At 33.2% G+C, this 17,713-nt stretch overlaps 1 protein-coding gene across 1 annotated transcript; it reads right to left on the bottom strand.

Moving 5' to 3' along the window:
• Positions 1–207: 207 nt before the first annotated feature.
• Positions 208–12,375, bottom strand: LOC114348171 (uncharacterized). Its single transcript, XM_028298795.2, has 2 exons — positions 11,907–12,375; positions 208–1,030 (listed from the first exon to the last, which is right to left on the bottom strand). Exons 1-2 carry the CDS (start codon positions 12,286–12,288, stop codon positions 255–257), a joined length of 1,158 nt encoding a protein of 385 aa, XP_028154596.2. The 5' UTR covers positions 12,289–12,375; the 3' UTR covers positions 208–254.
• Positions 12,376–17,713: the final 5,338 nt, after the last annotated feature.

The following is a 17,713-nucleotide window of genomic DNA, read 5'->3' as shown; positions in this document are numbered from 1 at the left end:
TCCACAGATATAAAAATTATAATAAATATATTTACTAAAAACACTAATAATATATTCTTTTCACGCACACCTTATTTGCGCTACATAACTTAAAAGATGTAGAGACTTATACCATACCGTCGGTGTGCGCATGCGCCAGGGAATGTAAAAATTCACGCTCGTGCCTAAAGAAGTATAACTTCAAAAATTATTAATAAATACTAATAGTACTTATTAGAGCATTTTTTTTATACTTAGTACAAAAATATATTATACTACTCCAACTTTGGAAGCCATCCTCGTTTTTCACACTCCTCGGTAATCAAGCACACCTTTACTTTAGCCAATTGAGTAATTCCCCTAATCATATTCTCTGGATCCCCACGCGTACTTTCATCTTCGCTTACCTTGTCAGCGTTAATAAAAAAAGTCGTATATAATACAGCATGACCATATTCAAACTTAGAATGGATTCTGAGTTCTTCTAACAAATTTTCTAAAGTGTAAAGTTCCGTATCACAACCAAATTCTTGAAGGCATTTAACAAAATGGTCATGATAGTGTTTAATAAGTTCATCTAGATGTTCTTTAATGACGTATCCTTGAAGACTTGTTAGAAGGAAAAACAAAACATCAGATGCTGGTGATCCATAACTATACACTTGAAAATCCACTAATTTATTGCCAACTGATCTTCCGTCTTTAAGATTAACCATAATATTGTTGACCCATAGATCGAAATGAATTAGTGTTCCATAAGCATCACTGACGGGTTGCATATTGTTCACATTGAGAAAAAGAATCTTGTCTGCTAAATGCGAAATACTGTTACACTCTGATACTATTTTTCTAGAAGCTTCATTGAGTATTCCATATCTTTTGGCGTCAGTGAAAACAGTATTGAAACACAGTTTTTTTATTTTCTCGTCAAATTCATTGGGATGTTTCAATTTGAATGCTAGGGGAACGGCATGAAACTTCGCTAGATCTTCTAGAAATAATAAGGCATTTTGTAGATCGAATCCTTCTTTTTTATTTAAATTTCTGTATCCTAGAAATAAAAGGGAAACGTTAGAATGATTAAGTACTAATCAAAATTTCTACTTAAACAAAAAAATACGCCACGAGTTTTGTTCTTTCAGTTAGTGTCCTGAAAAAAAATTTCCACCACAAACTTTTGAGTGATAATACTTTTTTATTTTTAACGTTATCAGAATAAGGGTGTATCCTATAAATACCTTACACTTTTATAACCCATTGTTATCCGACTTGTTTGGTTCCAGGATGGTTTTTTAAGGGCTGGATAAAATCATCTGTTATGAAACAAAAGAAATAATTTGTATAAATACTCTGTATTTATTCTATCTCATCAAAAGTTTTTAAATTAGGCACTTTTCTTATGAGTTTCTAGAAGGCTGCTACGCTGTTCTGTAGGCTCTATTAGTTTCACCTTGCTTTGTGGTTGTTCCTCTTCCTCCGAACTAGTTATTTCTGTCTTCTCGTTGGATTTTCTTTTTCTTGGCCTTTCTCTGCTTGTACTATTCATCGTCTGAGATGCTTCTGCTGTCCGAGCTACTAGTTTCCCCTTCTTTTCCTGTCTTAAATTTTCTTTCCCTATAATCTCGTACCTCATTTTATTTTTCTGTAATCCTGTCTGTTTTCTCCTACATCTTTCTCTTTATCTCTTTCCTTTCATTTCTTTTCTCTCTTGGTTTGCTGTTTTTTTCTTCCCTCTCCCTTTTCCTCATTATCTTTCCTATTCCTTACTTCTTAACTCTTTCTGCCATCTTTATTATTTTTCTATTTTCCTCTCTTCTCTCTTCCCACGAGTTGGTTCATACTGATCGGTCCAGTTGGGCAGTGCGCCCTTACTGTAGCAATACTGTTTTCTTCCTGGGCTTTCAATCTCCCATGGGCATCGCTTGGAGCCCACTATATTACCTTTAAGTCATATACCCCTTCAGCACGATGTTGTTATACCTTGATGATGGGATATTAGTATAGTAGGATGATAAAACCACCTGTAATATGCATAATATGCATATTATGTTTTCATTTTCAGTGATTTCCTTCATTGATTTTGATATTCCTGGACGTTTTTTTCTCGGGTAGAAGTTTGGTATCGGTATCTACTTGTATGATGAATAGAGGTTGAGGTTGTATGGCAGTTGGAAGTATTTAATATCACTCAGGGAAAACGTCGGAACTTTGTTTTTATTTATAAATAAAACATTTCACATATAAAGAAAAAAACAACAAAACGCTACAATAAATCTAGAAAATCTAAGAAATAGTATAATACCATATTATGTACACGTCTTATCGCCAAAATTAAACAGTATAGGAAATAGGTACAACAACATTAAAAAACCAATATAATAAGGCTTATCCTGTCCTAAACCATGTAACGACTAAAAGTTTTGGCTACATATTTTGAGTACCGAGGCCAGTAGCTCAATTCGGGAGAGGTGTGGGGTAGGTCTTTGATATCTTTTTATTAGTACAAGGATTGAATGATAAATGATCATAAATAATAATACAAAATTGCTATTGGATTAATTTAGAAAACCATTTATTACCACCAAACCAAACTTCATTTATTACAACCAAACTCAACATTACACAACAGAGCTCAAAGAACTGCATATAAATAATTAACCTGTAACAGCAGCAATTTCTACGTGGAAGAAACGGCAAAATTATTAAGTTTCAGGACAAACAAGCATGAAATGCATATCAAAAACAAAGACTTCGACAAATCAGATATATTCACGCATACCTGGGACAATGAGGAGTGTACAATGAAATGACGCATCAATAATCATTAAAGAAACAGACATGGAAAAGAGATGTATCAAAGAAACTTACTTATGAACAAAATGTATATCACACCTATCAGCAGAATGTAGCAGGATCTGTTTGCCAATACGAAAAGAAGAAGCCATCAACAAGAATATACCAACATTGGTGAAATATACACACAAAATTATCAGAATACACCAAAGAATCGTTTTGGTGAATTCGGTTCCACAAGAAATTTCCCCAGAAATTATTAATGTATCATTGACCAGTAGTCGAAGCAATAAAGCACTGAACCTCCGAAAAAAAAAGACAAGGCGGATCTTAATAATTTGATTTTTGCATTCGATTCGTGAATGCTCCAGGAAACTTTGTGACTGTTAGCCATGATATAATATTGAAAAACTGCATACAAAAAATGCATTCTTAAAGTGCATCTCAAACAGATAATAAAAAAAATTCAGAACTCGTCAATTTTCGGCGGAAATGAGTAAAATTTTGTTACCTGAGGGTTTTTGGGGTCGCTGAAAACGAATATGACGTGTAAGTGATCTCCGGAACACCTGGTGCCCACGGTACCTACTGTTTACCTCGTGGAGTTTTCCTTAAATTCAGGGCCGCGTTTAGGTCAATTGACGCCCTAGACAATTCTCCAGTAGCCGCCCTTCAATCATGTACCATTTTTGCCAAAAAAAAAAAAATAGCAAGAATACACTAAAATTGGATTTAAACTACGATGTTTATATACCTATAACAGAAAAAATTGTGATTCCAGTTCGATCACATCAGAGACTTCTTTTCAAAAAAAATTTTTTTCTTGACAAAATCGATAAATTGTTAACACCTTCTTGTGTCATACTTGATGTGAAATTATTTTTAATTCTTGACATTTTCGAAAATGACCTTTCAGCGGACACGTTGGCAACGGCAACTGGGATGCACAAATAAATGTACAAAGCAATGTCAAAATTAGGAAAAATATCTTCAATCCACTTAGTGCAGTCACTGAAGGTTTTCACGTCCGATTTCGTTGAACCTCCATCGATTTTCATGAAACTTGGTGAGTAGTTAGGGGATACCTCAAGGAACAAATATGACATGATGCCAACTTGTGCTTTTACCGTGGTGGTGGATGCCACCCCTTCTCGAGGGTGAATTTTTTTAAATAATACCATAAATCGATAGGGAGACAAATTGTAAGCAAAATTTGTTATAAAAAGTTATTAATATAAATCAATACTTTTTGAGTTATTAACAATCAAAATTTTATTTTTCGTAAAAAAATGCATGTTTTAAAGCAGTTTTTCACGTATAACTCAAAAACTATAAGCTTTTACAAAAAAGTTATTACATATTACCAAAATTGAAGATAATAAAAAGCTGAATGTACTCCTCACTTAAAGAGCTAAATTAATGTTAATTCAAAGTGTGTTATGAGTAATTGAAATGTATATTTTTTTCAACGAGTACTCAAATCTAAGTATTCAAGCTGAAATAACGGGAAAACGATGCATTTTATAAAATATACCTGCTTAACACTTGTCAAAGTACTTCGGAGTACCTATCAAATGAGCTCCAGTAGAAGTTAATAGCTTCACAATTAAGTAAGTTATGATGAAAATAAGAGAACTCTTTAGAACTATTTATGAAAAAGTGAAAAATAAAACATAAGTACGCCATTTCCACAAAAATTAAAATTTATAGTAATCCTTAGAATAATTTCTTTATTCATATAAGCATAAGTAATGATTTCAACAATTTTGAAGGTTTAGAATTCATATTTTTGAAAAACAGTTATATAATTTTAAAAAATCAGAAATTCTAAAATTATCGTAACTCTAGTTTTCTTTGATACTTCAAAAATACTCAATATACGCAAAAAGTGATATATGTATAACCAAATTTTAGTTTTTTCTGTATCAAATACTTTACCTTTTTACTATTTTTGTAGGGTAAAAAATATCCGAGATAGAAACGTGTAAAGCTTAAATTTTGCTGCGAGAACCATGTAACCGGGATCATTTATTTTATTTTTTAAAAAAGTAAGAGGTTGGAAAGATTAAATTCAACGTGGTTTAATAATCATTAAAATTAAATTTCAAATGGTTTTTAGGAAAACCTGATATCATAAAAATTAACGGAGTTATTAAAAAAATAATAATAACTTTTTTGGAAAAATAAGATAAATGCTGAAAAATATTTTTTGCATAAATTTTAATGCGATTAACTTGTTCGGGGGCTCATTTGACAGATATTTCTAAGTACTTTGACAAATGTTTAACAAGATTATGTTATAAAATGCATCATTTCCCCGTTATTTAAACTTGAATACTTGGGTACTCGCCGAAAAAAATCTATATTCAATTACCTATAACTCACTTTTAGTTAACATTATAAGGTTTTTCCACTAAGGAGTTTATTTCATTTTTTTTAGCTTCAATTTTGGTAATAATAACTTTTTTGTAAAATGTTCTAGTTTTTGAATTATTTATGAAAAATCGGTTAAAAACATGCATTTTTTTGAATCACTCAAAAAGTTTTGAATTATTTTAATAACTTTATATAACAAACTCTGTTTAGAATTTGTCCCTTTATCGAATTATGGGGTTATTTTTGATAAAATAATTTTCATTCCGACGGGGTGGCATCGGCTCCCATGGTAAAAGCGCAAGTTGGTACCATATCACCTTTGGTCCTTGAGATATCCTCTAACCACTCACCAATTTTCATGCAAATTGATCGAGGTTCAACGAAATCGGAGGTAATAGCTTATATCCGCCTTCAGTGACTGCATTAACTCTTCTTTAATAAGATAAATATGTTAATTGGTGATTTTATTGTGGTATTCAAATCACCCTTTAAGTGAACGCATTCATGTAAGAATGATGTAGCTTGGTCGTCTTTATTTTGTACCAGATTTTTAGCTTCCTTAATAATTTTGTCATTGCTTAATTTTGGCAAATATGTTAATAACACGAAAACGTTGATAAATACCTCGATAAGATTCCAGACGTCTATTAGGTCTCTTATCAGAGTGTCGATTATAATAATAGAATGTGTGGATCTTTATCTCATCACTAGCTGAAAAGTTTGGTTCATCATCAGCCCCCTCGTCAAATTGAATTTATTTCTTTATATGTTTTATTTGGGCACAATTTTTTTGGCTTCCTTGCGGTAAAGTAATTTGAACGAGCTTCATACACTATAATGACAGAAACCAGACCCATAATTTTTATATAAAAATATTTTTCTGTACAGTATTTTTGCCGGCCTCTCATAATGTGCCGCTCTAGGCAACTGCCTATATTGCCTAATGGATAAAGCAGCCCTGCCTAAATTCATTAAAAAGTTAGTCCAAAATCATTACTCGGGGTTTTTGACGTCGCTAACGACGAATATGACATCAAAAGTGATCTCCGGATTACCTGGTGCCCAGAGTACCTACTGTTCACCTCGTCTTGTGGAGTTTTCGACAAAAAATTCATTCAAAACTTAGACAAAAATCATTAATCGGGGATTTTTGGGGTCGCTAACGACGAATATGACATCGGAAGTGATCTCCGGAATACCTGGTGCCCAGGGTACCTACTGTTTACCTCGTCTTCGGGAGTATTTGGCAAATTCATTAAAAAATTAGTCAATCATTACCTAGGGGTTATTTGGGGTCGCTGACGACGAATATATCCTCGGAAGTGATCTCCGGAGAACCTGGTGCCCAGAGTACCTACTGTTTACCTAGTGACTAATGATTTTTGACTAATTTTTTAACGAATTTGCCGAAAACTCCAGAAAAAGAAAGTTAGCAGTAGGTACCCTTGGTACCAGGTACTCCGTAGACCACTTCTGATGTCATATTCGTCCTCAGCGACCCAAAAACCACCCAGTAATGATGTTTCACTAATTTTTTAATGAATCTGCCGAAATCACGAGAAGACAAAATAAACAGTAGGTACCCTGGGCACCAGGTACTCCAAAGATCACTTCCGATGTCATATTCGTCGTTAGTGACCCCAAAAACACCCCAAGTAATGACTTTTGACTAATTTTTTAATAAATTTTTTGCCGAAAACTCCACAAGACGAGGTAAACAGTAGGTACCCTGGGCACCAATTACTCCGGAGATCACTTAAGGCGTCATATTCGTTTTCAGAGACCCCAAAAACCACAGTGTAACAAAATTGAACTCATTTCCGCCGATAATTGAGGAGATATGAATATTTTTATTGTCTGTTAGAGATGCACTTTAAGAATGCATTTTTTGTACGCAGTTTTTCAATATTATATTATGACTAAGGGTCACAAAGTTTTCTGGCGCATTCACGAATCGAATGCAAAAATACATATTAAGATCCGTCTTTTATTTCGGAGGTAAGGCCGATTTTAGTGCTTTATTGCTTTGCCTACACGTAGAATCCGTTAGTATTTGGTTATTATTACGATATTCATTACATTATACATAATACAAAAATAATTGCTTAGTCACTTTTTTACAAAACTATTTTTGACTTGTAAAATTGACAAACAAAAACGATTCAGTAGCCACCTCGATCTAAGACTTACCTTCAAGAATTTTTTTTGAATCCGGAAATAATGAGGATTCAATATTGCTTAGTATTAAGCCCTAATGTTAGTTTACCCTCACAATATAAAACATGTCAATCTCTCTTTTATATAATTATTCGAACACTACTTACCTAAGAATATTTGAAGAGTACAGGGGAAAAACAAGGAATGTCACATTTTATACATATTGAGATAAACACCAATAAAGGTTTAATTCTTATGATGCCTGTAAACTACTTATGAGATCCTTAGCAGTATTCTAGCAATTATTAGTCTATAGTCTTAATATAATATTAATCTATAATATTCTTGTTCTCATGATCATTTTTCAGTGCGAGTCCGGCACTGATATCGAATAAGCACACATGCTTTTTGATCGATCCTGACAAATAGTAAATTTAACTTACAAAACCAATCATAGTATTCTTACACTACGTTAACATCAAGTATAATAGTGTTAGTTAAGTGTGTATAGAAAAACATTTTCTGTGAGTACATATTTTTCTATTAATAAGTATTTCATAACCAAAGAATTTTATAAAACCGTCAATAAACAACACCAGTCATTGATCGACACCAATTTTTTGTCTTTAAAGACAATTACCAAAATCCGAAGCGGAACAGGTCCGTACTTAGGAAAATCAAATGGTGTTGAGAAATGGAATTCGACGTCACTAATAATAGCGATGAATCATTATCGCAATCCACATCACAAAAACCTTTATCTTACTCTGCTGCAGCTAGTAGACAAAAAGAAACAATCTATCCATCCAAGCTACAAGCAGTAGTTTTTAATTCTCTCAACGATGTTAAATTAGAAGAATACTTGTTAGCGGTAGGAGCTTTAGTTAGTCTAAAACACATTATTTTTTCATCAAGAATCACCAACAATCGTATCTGTATCTATTTCTCAACCAAACAAGTCGTAGATGAATTTTTTTCAAACAGTAGAGGTTTCATCACTGTAAACAATACACAAATTCAAGTCCGTAGACTAATTACTCCAAGTGAAAGACTCCTAATATCCAATGTTTCTCCCACTATCCCGCATAAGGTAATAGAAAACGAACTACTGCTCTTAGGGCTAAAACCAACTTCATCAATGTCATTTTTGCGAATAGGAACCAACAATCCTGAATACAAACATGTACTCAGTTTCCGTCGACATATTTACGTATCTCCACCCACAGGTCCAATTCCTGATACCATTTTAATAACTCATGAAGATACTACAAATCGAATTTTTTTGACATTAGACAACTTATGTTTCATTTACAAACAACATGGCCATATTTCCAGTAGTTGCTCAGTAAATGTAAATCACTCAGAAACAGCTGTCCCAACTGCTACACTTTCAAACAGAAACGAACCTAGTACAGTAACTTCAACAGAAACGACTGCTATTACACCTTCAACAACATGCACTTCTACAAACATATCAAATAATTCAACGCCACTAACAAAAATATTATCTACAACCAACCTAACACCTCTTGATACATCAACTACAGATAATACAATGCCAGTGATATCTAAACCAAATATATCCACCTCATCAGCCCCCTCACCTCACATAGTCATAACTAACCAGCCTTCATCTTCCAGTCTAAGCAATAATTCTTGCTCGGTTAATGAAAATAAAGAGAATCCAGTACCAAAAGAATTTAGCGTATCCAACGAAGAAAATACATCTAAATCATCCTCCAAACGAACTGTATCTGAAGCAATATCACCCCCGATTGAGACATCAGCTAGTGACGATGTATTTTCAAAGCCAACTCAGAAACAAAAAAGAATAAAAACAAAAATATCAACAATACCATTAGAAACGCTAATGCAACCAATTAAAGAATTATTCAATTCCGAAAAGCAAATATTAACTTTTGAGGAAACAGTTGATTTATTTGAAATCGCTCATGGAACAAAAGATGTTATCAGCGTTGTAAATAAATATACAGTAGACATTCTAGGATTTAAAAAACTCATAACCAAAATTCATTCATATACATCCGAACGCTCATTAAAATTGAAATGTACAAAGCTTAACAAAAAAATTACGAGACAGCTCACAAAAGACAACTACGAGGATGAAGAACCTGACACGGATACATCGACTGAATTATCCCTGGAGCTGAACATTCAATAATTATAACTATAACATTCAACAAACTAACAAAATTTTCTAAATCCTATCATATATATACAGACGCTTCTAAAACATCTACTGGAGTTGGGGCAGCTGTCATTACTCCAAATAGTACACTTGAGTATAAACTACCATCCTTAAGCTGTATACATACTGGCCAGCTATACGCCATCTATCAATCTCTCGTTCATATTAACTCCAGTAATATATCCAATGCTCTTATAATTACCGATTCCCTCAGTTTCATCCATACCATTAACTAACTGTACACGAAGCATCCAATTGCTCTCCTAATTAAAAAAGAACTAGCTACCATTCAAAACAACAACCATATTGTACAATTCCTATGGGTTCCTTCACACATTGGCCTCCAAGGAAATGAAGCGGCGGATCGGACAGCCCAACAAGCCAGAGACAGTGAAACCGCGAGTGAAGTGAGAGATGTAGTTCTTAATGATTTAAAATCATTTATTAAAGTGAAAGTCAAAAATCTGTGGCAAAACCAGTGGGACAGTTCAACTTCAAAACTTCGCGAAGTGAAAACGTTTGTAAAACCGTGGAAATCTCAAATTCACAACAGAACTCACCATGACATTGTTACTCGCCTTCGTCTAGGACATACCCGACTTACCCACGGACACATAATTGGTCACACTAATCCCACTTTATGTGAAAACTGTAATATCCCACTAAGTGTTAAGCATGTACTTGCAGAGTGTCCAAAATACCAGTTGCAGATACAGAACAACCACATCATCGGATCAACAAGTGAAATCTTAGGAGAAAATTGTAAAATTGAACACTTGGTAAAATTCCTTAAAGATATCAATGTATTTAACAAAATCTAACATCTGTAAATAAATTACCTTATGTATATGTATATGTCGCTAATAACCTCCGAGGTTGATGCGACTATTTTGTAAAATAAAAAAAAAAATTTTTTCAGTGCGTCACAGTTTTTCGGTTTCTCTCTAATGCTATAAGTTAGATGAGACGGAAAAAGCGGTAGCTCCGTGATTAAACACAAAAATAATGCAGCATTACAATGGTTATATACATAAGATGTCTATTCCTAACCTACGTTTTGATTCGTTGATATTTAGAATGCGCGTTTTTTCTAGCCAATCAAATACACGTATTACGAACATTTGACGAAAACTTCGTCCATTTTGGCCATTTTTTAGAAGTGACGGTTATTATTCAGGTCAGTATTTTGTGTACCTGTCATTTTGAAATTTCGAATTCGACTTCACTTGTGTTTCACAACGTCTTTGTGCATTATTTTGTGTTTTGGTTTAGAATTTAGTGCGTTAAAAGTCAGTCATTGACGTGAGGGAACTAGAGACATTCGAGATGTACCGAAGAGTGCTAAATATCTCATGAGTAGATATAATAGCCAAGGTGGAGGTAATGAGACTTACGCATAAGGAACGAGAACTAACAAATAAGAAGAAAACTGAGATAAATGGGACATGTGATGAGAGATGTATATCTAATACTCCAGGTCATTATGCAAGAAAAAGATCCATAGTAAGGAGACGTAACTCATGGCTGAAGAACCTTAGGAACTGGTTTGGATGTAATAACAATGAATTATTTAGAGGCGCTGTTTCAGAAATACAGTCGGAAAAATGAAAGAATACCCATGAACCATCACATCAATTACTTATTTTGTATTTACTATCTTTTTCTATATCAAAAGTTTGTTATTTAGAGAAAAAGACAGCAAATACAAAATAAGTGATTAATGTGATCGTTCATGGGTATTCTTTCATTTTTCCGACTGTAAAGATCTCTCTGATGATTGCTAACTTTTGAAACGGAGACAGCACCTAGAGAAGAAGATAAAAACACAGTTTATGGATAGTTTTGTGTCATTTTTTAATGTTTCCATATTTATAAATTTAATTAACAATATTGTTTACTCTTTAATTCTATTCCCCTTTATAAAAAATACCTACATGTTAACATATTGTGTAAAAATCAAATCTACTAAATTACTAATTCCACAAGCTTTTCACCTATGGCTAAGTACGATTGTGGCATCTGTCAGATTCGTCAATAATTACATGAAATAAGTCTCGATACAGACAATACAGTATATGACGTCATAATTAATGACGCACTGAAAAATGATCATGAGAACAAGAATAACTTATTAATTTAATGATTCACCAAAAAACTGCTAATATTCCTTATTTTTGTCCAGTGGCGTGCGGACAATTCAGGTCCTTCGCCTGGATATAAATTCTTAAAAAATTATATAGACTGATCTTTTTGGTTATTATTCTGAATCGATAGTCTAGTCGATGCTACCACATGGCGAGAAAAACCAAAAATCATGAAAAAGTGACATTCCTTGTTTTTCCCCTGTACTCTTCATTTGGTTTTTGTTTTAAAGCTGAATGTATGTACTCACCCAAAACAGCTAAATTTTCCAAAACTAACACAGCATCTTCATCGATCACATCATCGTTGTCTTTTAGGTTATACCGGGATGCATAATACCGTGGAAAAAATTCAAGCCTCTTCTTAGCAAACTCTTCCAAAATCGGAACAATACTTTTATACAGCTCAACCTCCTTTCTATACGTCACCTGTATATTAAATATTTTTTGATACAAAACACTTTGTGGGATTTTTTTAGCTACTAGGTGTAAAATTTTGTCCTTCAGTGTTACGTCCACTTTTAGCATTAAACTGCCAAAATTGTCTCCTGGTGCAGTGAGTGATGTTATATCTACATTTCGGACTTCTTCTTTTATGCCCAAAAGTTCCTCTAAATCTCGTATTTCGTCCATTGTCACTGTTAACAGTTGTTCAAGGATGACAAATAAAATCGAATACACGTTTATGTAACTGTTTAGTTATAATTAGAGAGCGGTAAGATAAATATTATTTGTAATAGATTCATAATATTCCTGTTTACACGTCTTGATAAAAACCTATTTACATATTCAACAATTTTTATCTGAGATAAAATAAATGGTGTAATTTGTTAAGTAGATGTATTTAATTACATGATGCTATATTTTTTGCTTTGTCATATTTTTACGCAGCCTATTCAAAGAATATAATGTGATAAGCACACGACAAATTTCCAGTGATTATAAGTGCCCACAAGTGATAATGTTTATATTTCATTTTTAAATCTCTTATTAATGATGATTAGGGAGCGGATTTTATGCTAAATGCATATTGCTTGGATGTTTCGCATATTTGAGAACTTTACCAAATTTTGCATATTTTTAAAGAAACGTGCACATTATGTGTCTATTTTGTCCAAACGAAAAAATTCTAAAATTTCTTAATTCAATACAATATATTCCCACGCACATGCTCTCATATCTTTGCGAGAACTACCTGAAGTCGGCTCATTCACTACCACTTCGGTTTTTCTTAGAAAACACCCGATCTTTACCCACAAAGTATAGTACGCGGTCATAAAATGATTGTAGGATGTAAAATACATAATTGTTTAGAGAATTTCTACACCTTTAGACATCTTTTTACGATTCTCTAATGAAAATTTGAATATAATTTAAATCAGACCCCTTAAATCAGTAAAATTAGTCAATTTTAGTGGGTCAATGTGATTGTTTAGTTTTGTGTAAAAATACTTCTGTTTGTGAATATGCTAAATAATTCTCGCCTGGTTTATTCCAGGATCAAAAACTATAACGAGATTCTTTACACCACTGGAAAATTTTTTTCAAAGCATGTAGTAAAATAATGAGTTTAAGATTACTTTTTTCCTCTTTTTTCTTTAATGAATAATATTTGGCTGCTTCCTCAACATTTTAAGTTTAAACAGTTGGAAAAAATATGTGTTATTGTCGTAGATATAATCTCAGCGAAAATTTTTGTTTACACAACACGTCGGGACAGAACTACATAAGTAAAAATGCAAGAAGATGAGCGAATCGAAAGTTGATCAGATAGCCATTGACAGTAGACAATCGTTGATGACTTCATACAATGAACAATATAAAAATTCGGATTTATGCGATGGCTTGTCCAAACATACCTATGAAAAAACTTGAAAATCCTGAGTTTAAAAGCTTTTTGGAAATATATTCCAAGAAAAGTGTTCCCAATGAAAGTACATTGAGAAAAAATTACGTACACCCAATTTACAATGATACGATAAAAAAATCGAGAAAATAGTGAAAAATCGATACATTGGTTTTATTGTAGAGAATCATGTGGTTTCTCAGAATGCGCATTTTTTAAATTATTGTGCATATCTTGCGCAAATTTCCTAATTTTTCACGGCATATGTATTAGCATATTTCATTAAAATTGATTGCATGTAAATTCGCTCCCTAACGATGATACATATCAGTTATAGCAGCTTCGGATGTTACGGGACATAAAATCTTATTATTTTTAATGCAGTCTCCCACTAGTAGGTTGGATATCACCATCACTATCCTTACTCTATCTACCGCTGCCTTAAAAATTTCTACGGAACTGAATTTAAACCAGTTCCTTAAATTCTTCAACCATAGCACCATTTCCTTTTTTCTATACTCCTTTCTCCTGTTATCGTTTCCTTTATTATTATTCTTAAAATTTCATATCGCTGTCCTCTCATTACGTGTCCGAAATACTGTATTTTTTAAAATCAATATAATAGCCCATAAAACAGTACCAAAAATATTACTCTGCATCCCACCAGATTGAAAACAATAGGAACCTTCTCTGGTTACACCTACGAGGCTTTTAAAATTTGCAAGCCATAACGGATGCTGAGACTAAAGAAGATGATGGAATTTTATAATTTATAATTCACGTCCTATCTGCTCAGCGCGGTAAAGTTCCAAAGAGAATGTTTCCCTTCGTAATCCAATCAGAGTAAACATGTAAATCAAAAATAACCATTTTTTTAAGAACCTCGGAGGTGTTACCAGAGAAGGTTCCCATTATTATCGATCTGGTGGGACGAAGAGTAATATTTTTGGTATTGTTTTGTGTACTATTAGATTGAAAACTTAGTCTTTTGCTAGCAGTTGCCGCTAGGGCATCCCTGCCATTTCGTTCGTTGCAATTCGTAACTGCACGCCGGAGTTTGTAATGGTTGGGTCAAAGAGAGCAGCATATGTGCCTCCTGATGAGAGACTAATAAGTTTCGAAACCGGTAGAGGTGCTTGCTGCACTCTCTGATTAAACTAGAATATGATGCAGCTGTCATTTCGTGTTGCAACGAAATTAAAAATGGTTATTCATTTTTGACTGTATCTTTTTTTTATTGTGTTTATAATATTCTTTGTCCATTTCTCGTAATACTTCGGTGCTCGTTTTCTTCTGTGTCGATGCTATTCTAAGCATCCTTCTGTAACACCACATTTTCAATGGATGTAGTCTATTTATGTTTTTCTGCTTCAATTTTAAGTTTTCCACTCCATATTGCATTATCGAAAACACATCACATCTCAAAGTTCCTACTCTCAGTTCTACTCTATGGTCTCTGTTGCAGAGAATTGTTTTAATTTTTACCCGGATCAGTCTTGGATCTGGGCTGCTCTGGTGGGTAAACCTCTTATTTAATTTAAAACAATATGATTTAAGAGTAATTAAAGATACAAATAATACAAAACACTTAAACGAACCAAAGAAGAAGTTGATGTTATTTTAGGCGATTTAAATGCAAAGCTAGTGAAAGAAAGCGATGGCAAAAATAGTAGGTGAATATTAAAGGGGAACATCCAATGAAAGAGGAGGGAGGCTAGTTTAGTTTTGCAAGTATAACGAACACATAATTAATAAATAATTCTACAAACTACCAGGCCGAAGAATATACACCTGGAAAACTCCTAAATATAACTGCGAAAACATAATACAAGAAAGAGATTCAGTTATATAAACGAAAGTTCCGTAATAATATATTATCAGTCAAAATTTACCCAAATGCAGATATAGGTAGTGGCCATATTCTTGTTTTTTTCAGACATATATATCAAACATATACGTATGTATCAGGCATGTTTGTATATGAAATTAAAGAAAATTAAAACAGCCACCAAAATACCTAGAATCAACCTGAAAAGACTGATCGAAGCTGATCTCTGCCAACAGATCAAAGTAGGGATGGCGGTTTTTGACAAAACACCGGTTTACGGTTATACCGGTTTCTTTACTTACGGTTCAACCTGGCGGTTATAGGTGTCCAAAAAAATCGGTTATTCCAAAAACCGGTTTTCGGTTTTTTACGCAATAGCCAATACCCATTAGGTTACAGTGCTACATTTACATTGCACTTTAGTTTGTGATACTCCATTCAAATTGATATAAATATAGATAATATCGAAAGAATGTATCGATACCAAGATAATCAATCGACGTATAAACAGCATTGGGATCGTACCTAACCGGGATCGAAAATAGAAACCAGTCATCAGTGTTGCCAAATCAATTTCGGTCAGCTTAAAATTTCATCATCGCGCGCTCGGTGAAAAATTTCCCTATTTTTTCCCTGAATTTAATTTTTTTTTCCAGAGTTAGTAACTTATCCGGGTTTTCATCGGTTATTACTGTAAAAAGAAAAAAACCGGTGATAACCGGAACAAAAAACAACCAAAAAAACCGATTGTTGCAGAGTAAAAAAACCGGTTTTCGGTTATAACCGGTAAGTTTTTCCCATCCCCCATCCCTAGATCAAAGACCAAATAAACAAGAAAGTGCAGGAAGTTAAAATATAAAGAAACTTAACGCAACACAGAAATAGAGCAAATTTCTGGTTTATTTCTATGTCGAAATATTTTGTCTTCTTTTCTAGTATTTTTATAACAGTTCCTAATTTTTTCCTGTTTTCGTGAGAAGAGTAAGATCATCAGCGAAGACCAGACATTGACGTTCTAGATTCGGTCATTTTAACTCTGCTATTTCTGACCATTGCTACCAATTCCACATTACTAAACACCGTGGGTCACAAATCTTCTTGCTTAAGGCCTTTATTCACATCAAATTGATCCGGTTGAGAATACTCTCCATACTATAGGTATCGTGTGCTATTCAGAGTCATTCTTGCTAACCTAACCAGTTTTGCGGGTACTTCATACATATTGTTCCTTCTTATTCTATTTGTTGTTCTGAAGCAAATTCCTCGGTAGAATGCAGTAGGATAATATGGTTACCCATACTGAAAGAGGAAATCAATAGAAAGGAAATACCACGATTAGTAAGTGAATAACATATCGAGTTAGTAAAAATTTTATATTTTAGTATTACTTATTGTATATCTATTTATTATTAATAATATTTATAATTTAAACATATTAAAGTTAGAATTTGGTATTCGTTTTTTGAAGGTAAATTAAATGTAAGACTAAATACTTACGATGTCGGGATAGTATCACGAGGTTTTTTCCTGGTATTCCCTCGTGATTTACTATGGAATCTCTAACGCGAGAATTTTACCATCATCGTTGCATTTGGTTGTCTTTTTAAAGACAGATCAAATGCTATGATTTTTTTTTGTGACGGATATTCTTGAATTGGGATTGATTTCATGTAATCGAATGAACTATATTTTAGTAAAATCGTCCCAGGAACGAAACTCATAAATATTGGCGATATCATTTTAAAGTCTTCTACTTTAAAATATATAATATACGTCTGAATTGCCAATATAAATCAGTCAGATTAAATAAATTATTAGAAGAATTTTGTTACTTGGCAACAACATTTTTGTTTATTTTAGTAGTATTTTGTATTTTGACAACGAAACCCGATTTGGGCTTCGAAACGTTAATAAAATCATTTTTTGGTAAAACTGTGGCTTATTCCCATTAAAAATAGTTGATTTCTTATTCTATCATACGCTTGTTTAGAATCTATGAATAACGCATGAAGGGTTACCTTATTATTTTCATAGCAGGTAGTCTGGATTCCTTTTAGTGTAAGCCTCTCACCTGTCACTGATCTATTAACTCCAAAACCGGCCTGATACTCACCTAGTTTATCCTTAGCAAATCACTTGAGTCTCTGGCTGAGTATCTGGCTAATACCTTTTAATAAATATCCAAAAGATCAGCACCTTTATAATTTTCACATGCCAATCTATCCACTCTTTTGTATTTGGGGCATAACAAAGACTCCAATCTTTGGGCATATTTTCTTCGTCCAATATTCCCTTGATAAGGCTATACCAGAGGACTAAAATAGCTATCTATAAAATCTGTAGAAAATAGAAGCAGTATATAAACAAAAAGGAAAAAAATCGTC

The sequence above is a fragment of the Diabrotica virgifera genome, chromosome 7, assembly GCF_917563875.1.
Source record: "Diabrotica virgifera virgifera chromosome 7, PGI_DIABVI_V3a".
Lineage (NCBI taxonomy): Eukaryota > Metazoa > Arthropoda > Insecta > Coleoptera > Chrysomelidae > Diabrotica > Diabrotica virgifera.
This window is presented reverse-complemented; position numbering and strand designations above follow the sequence as displayed.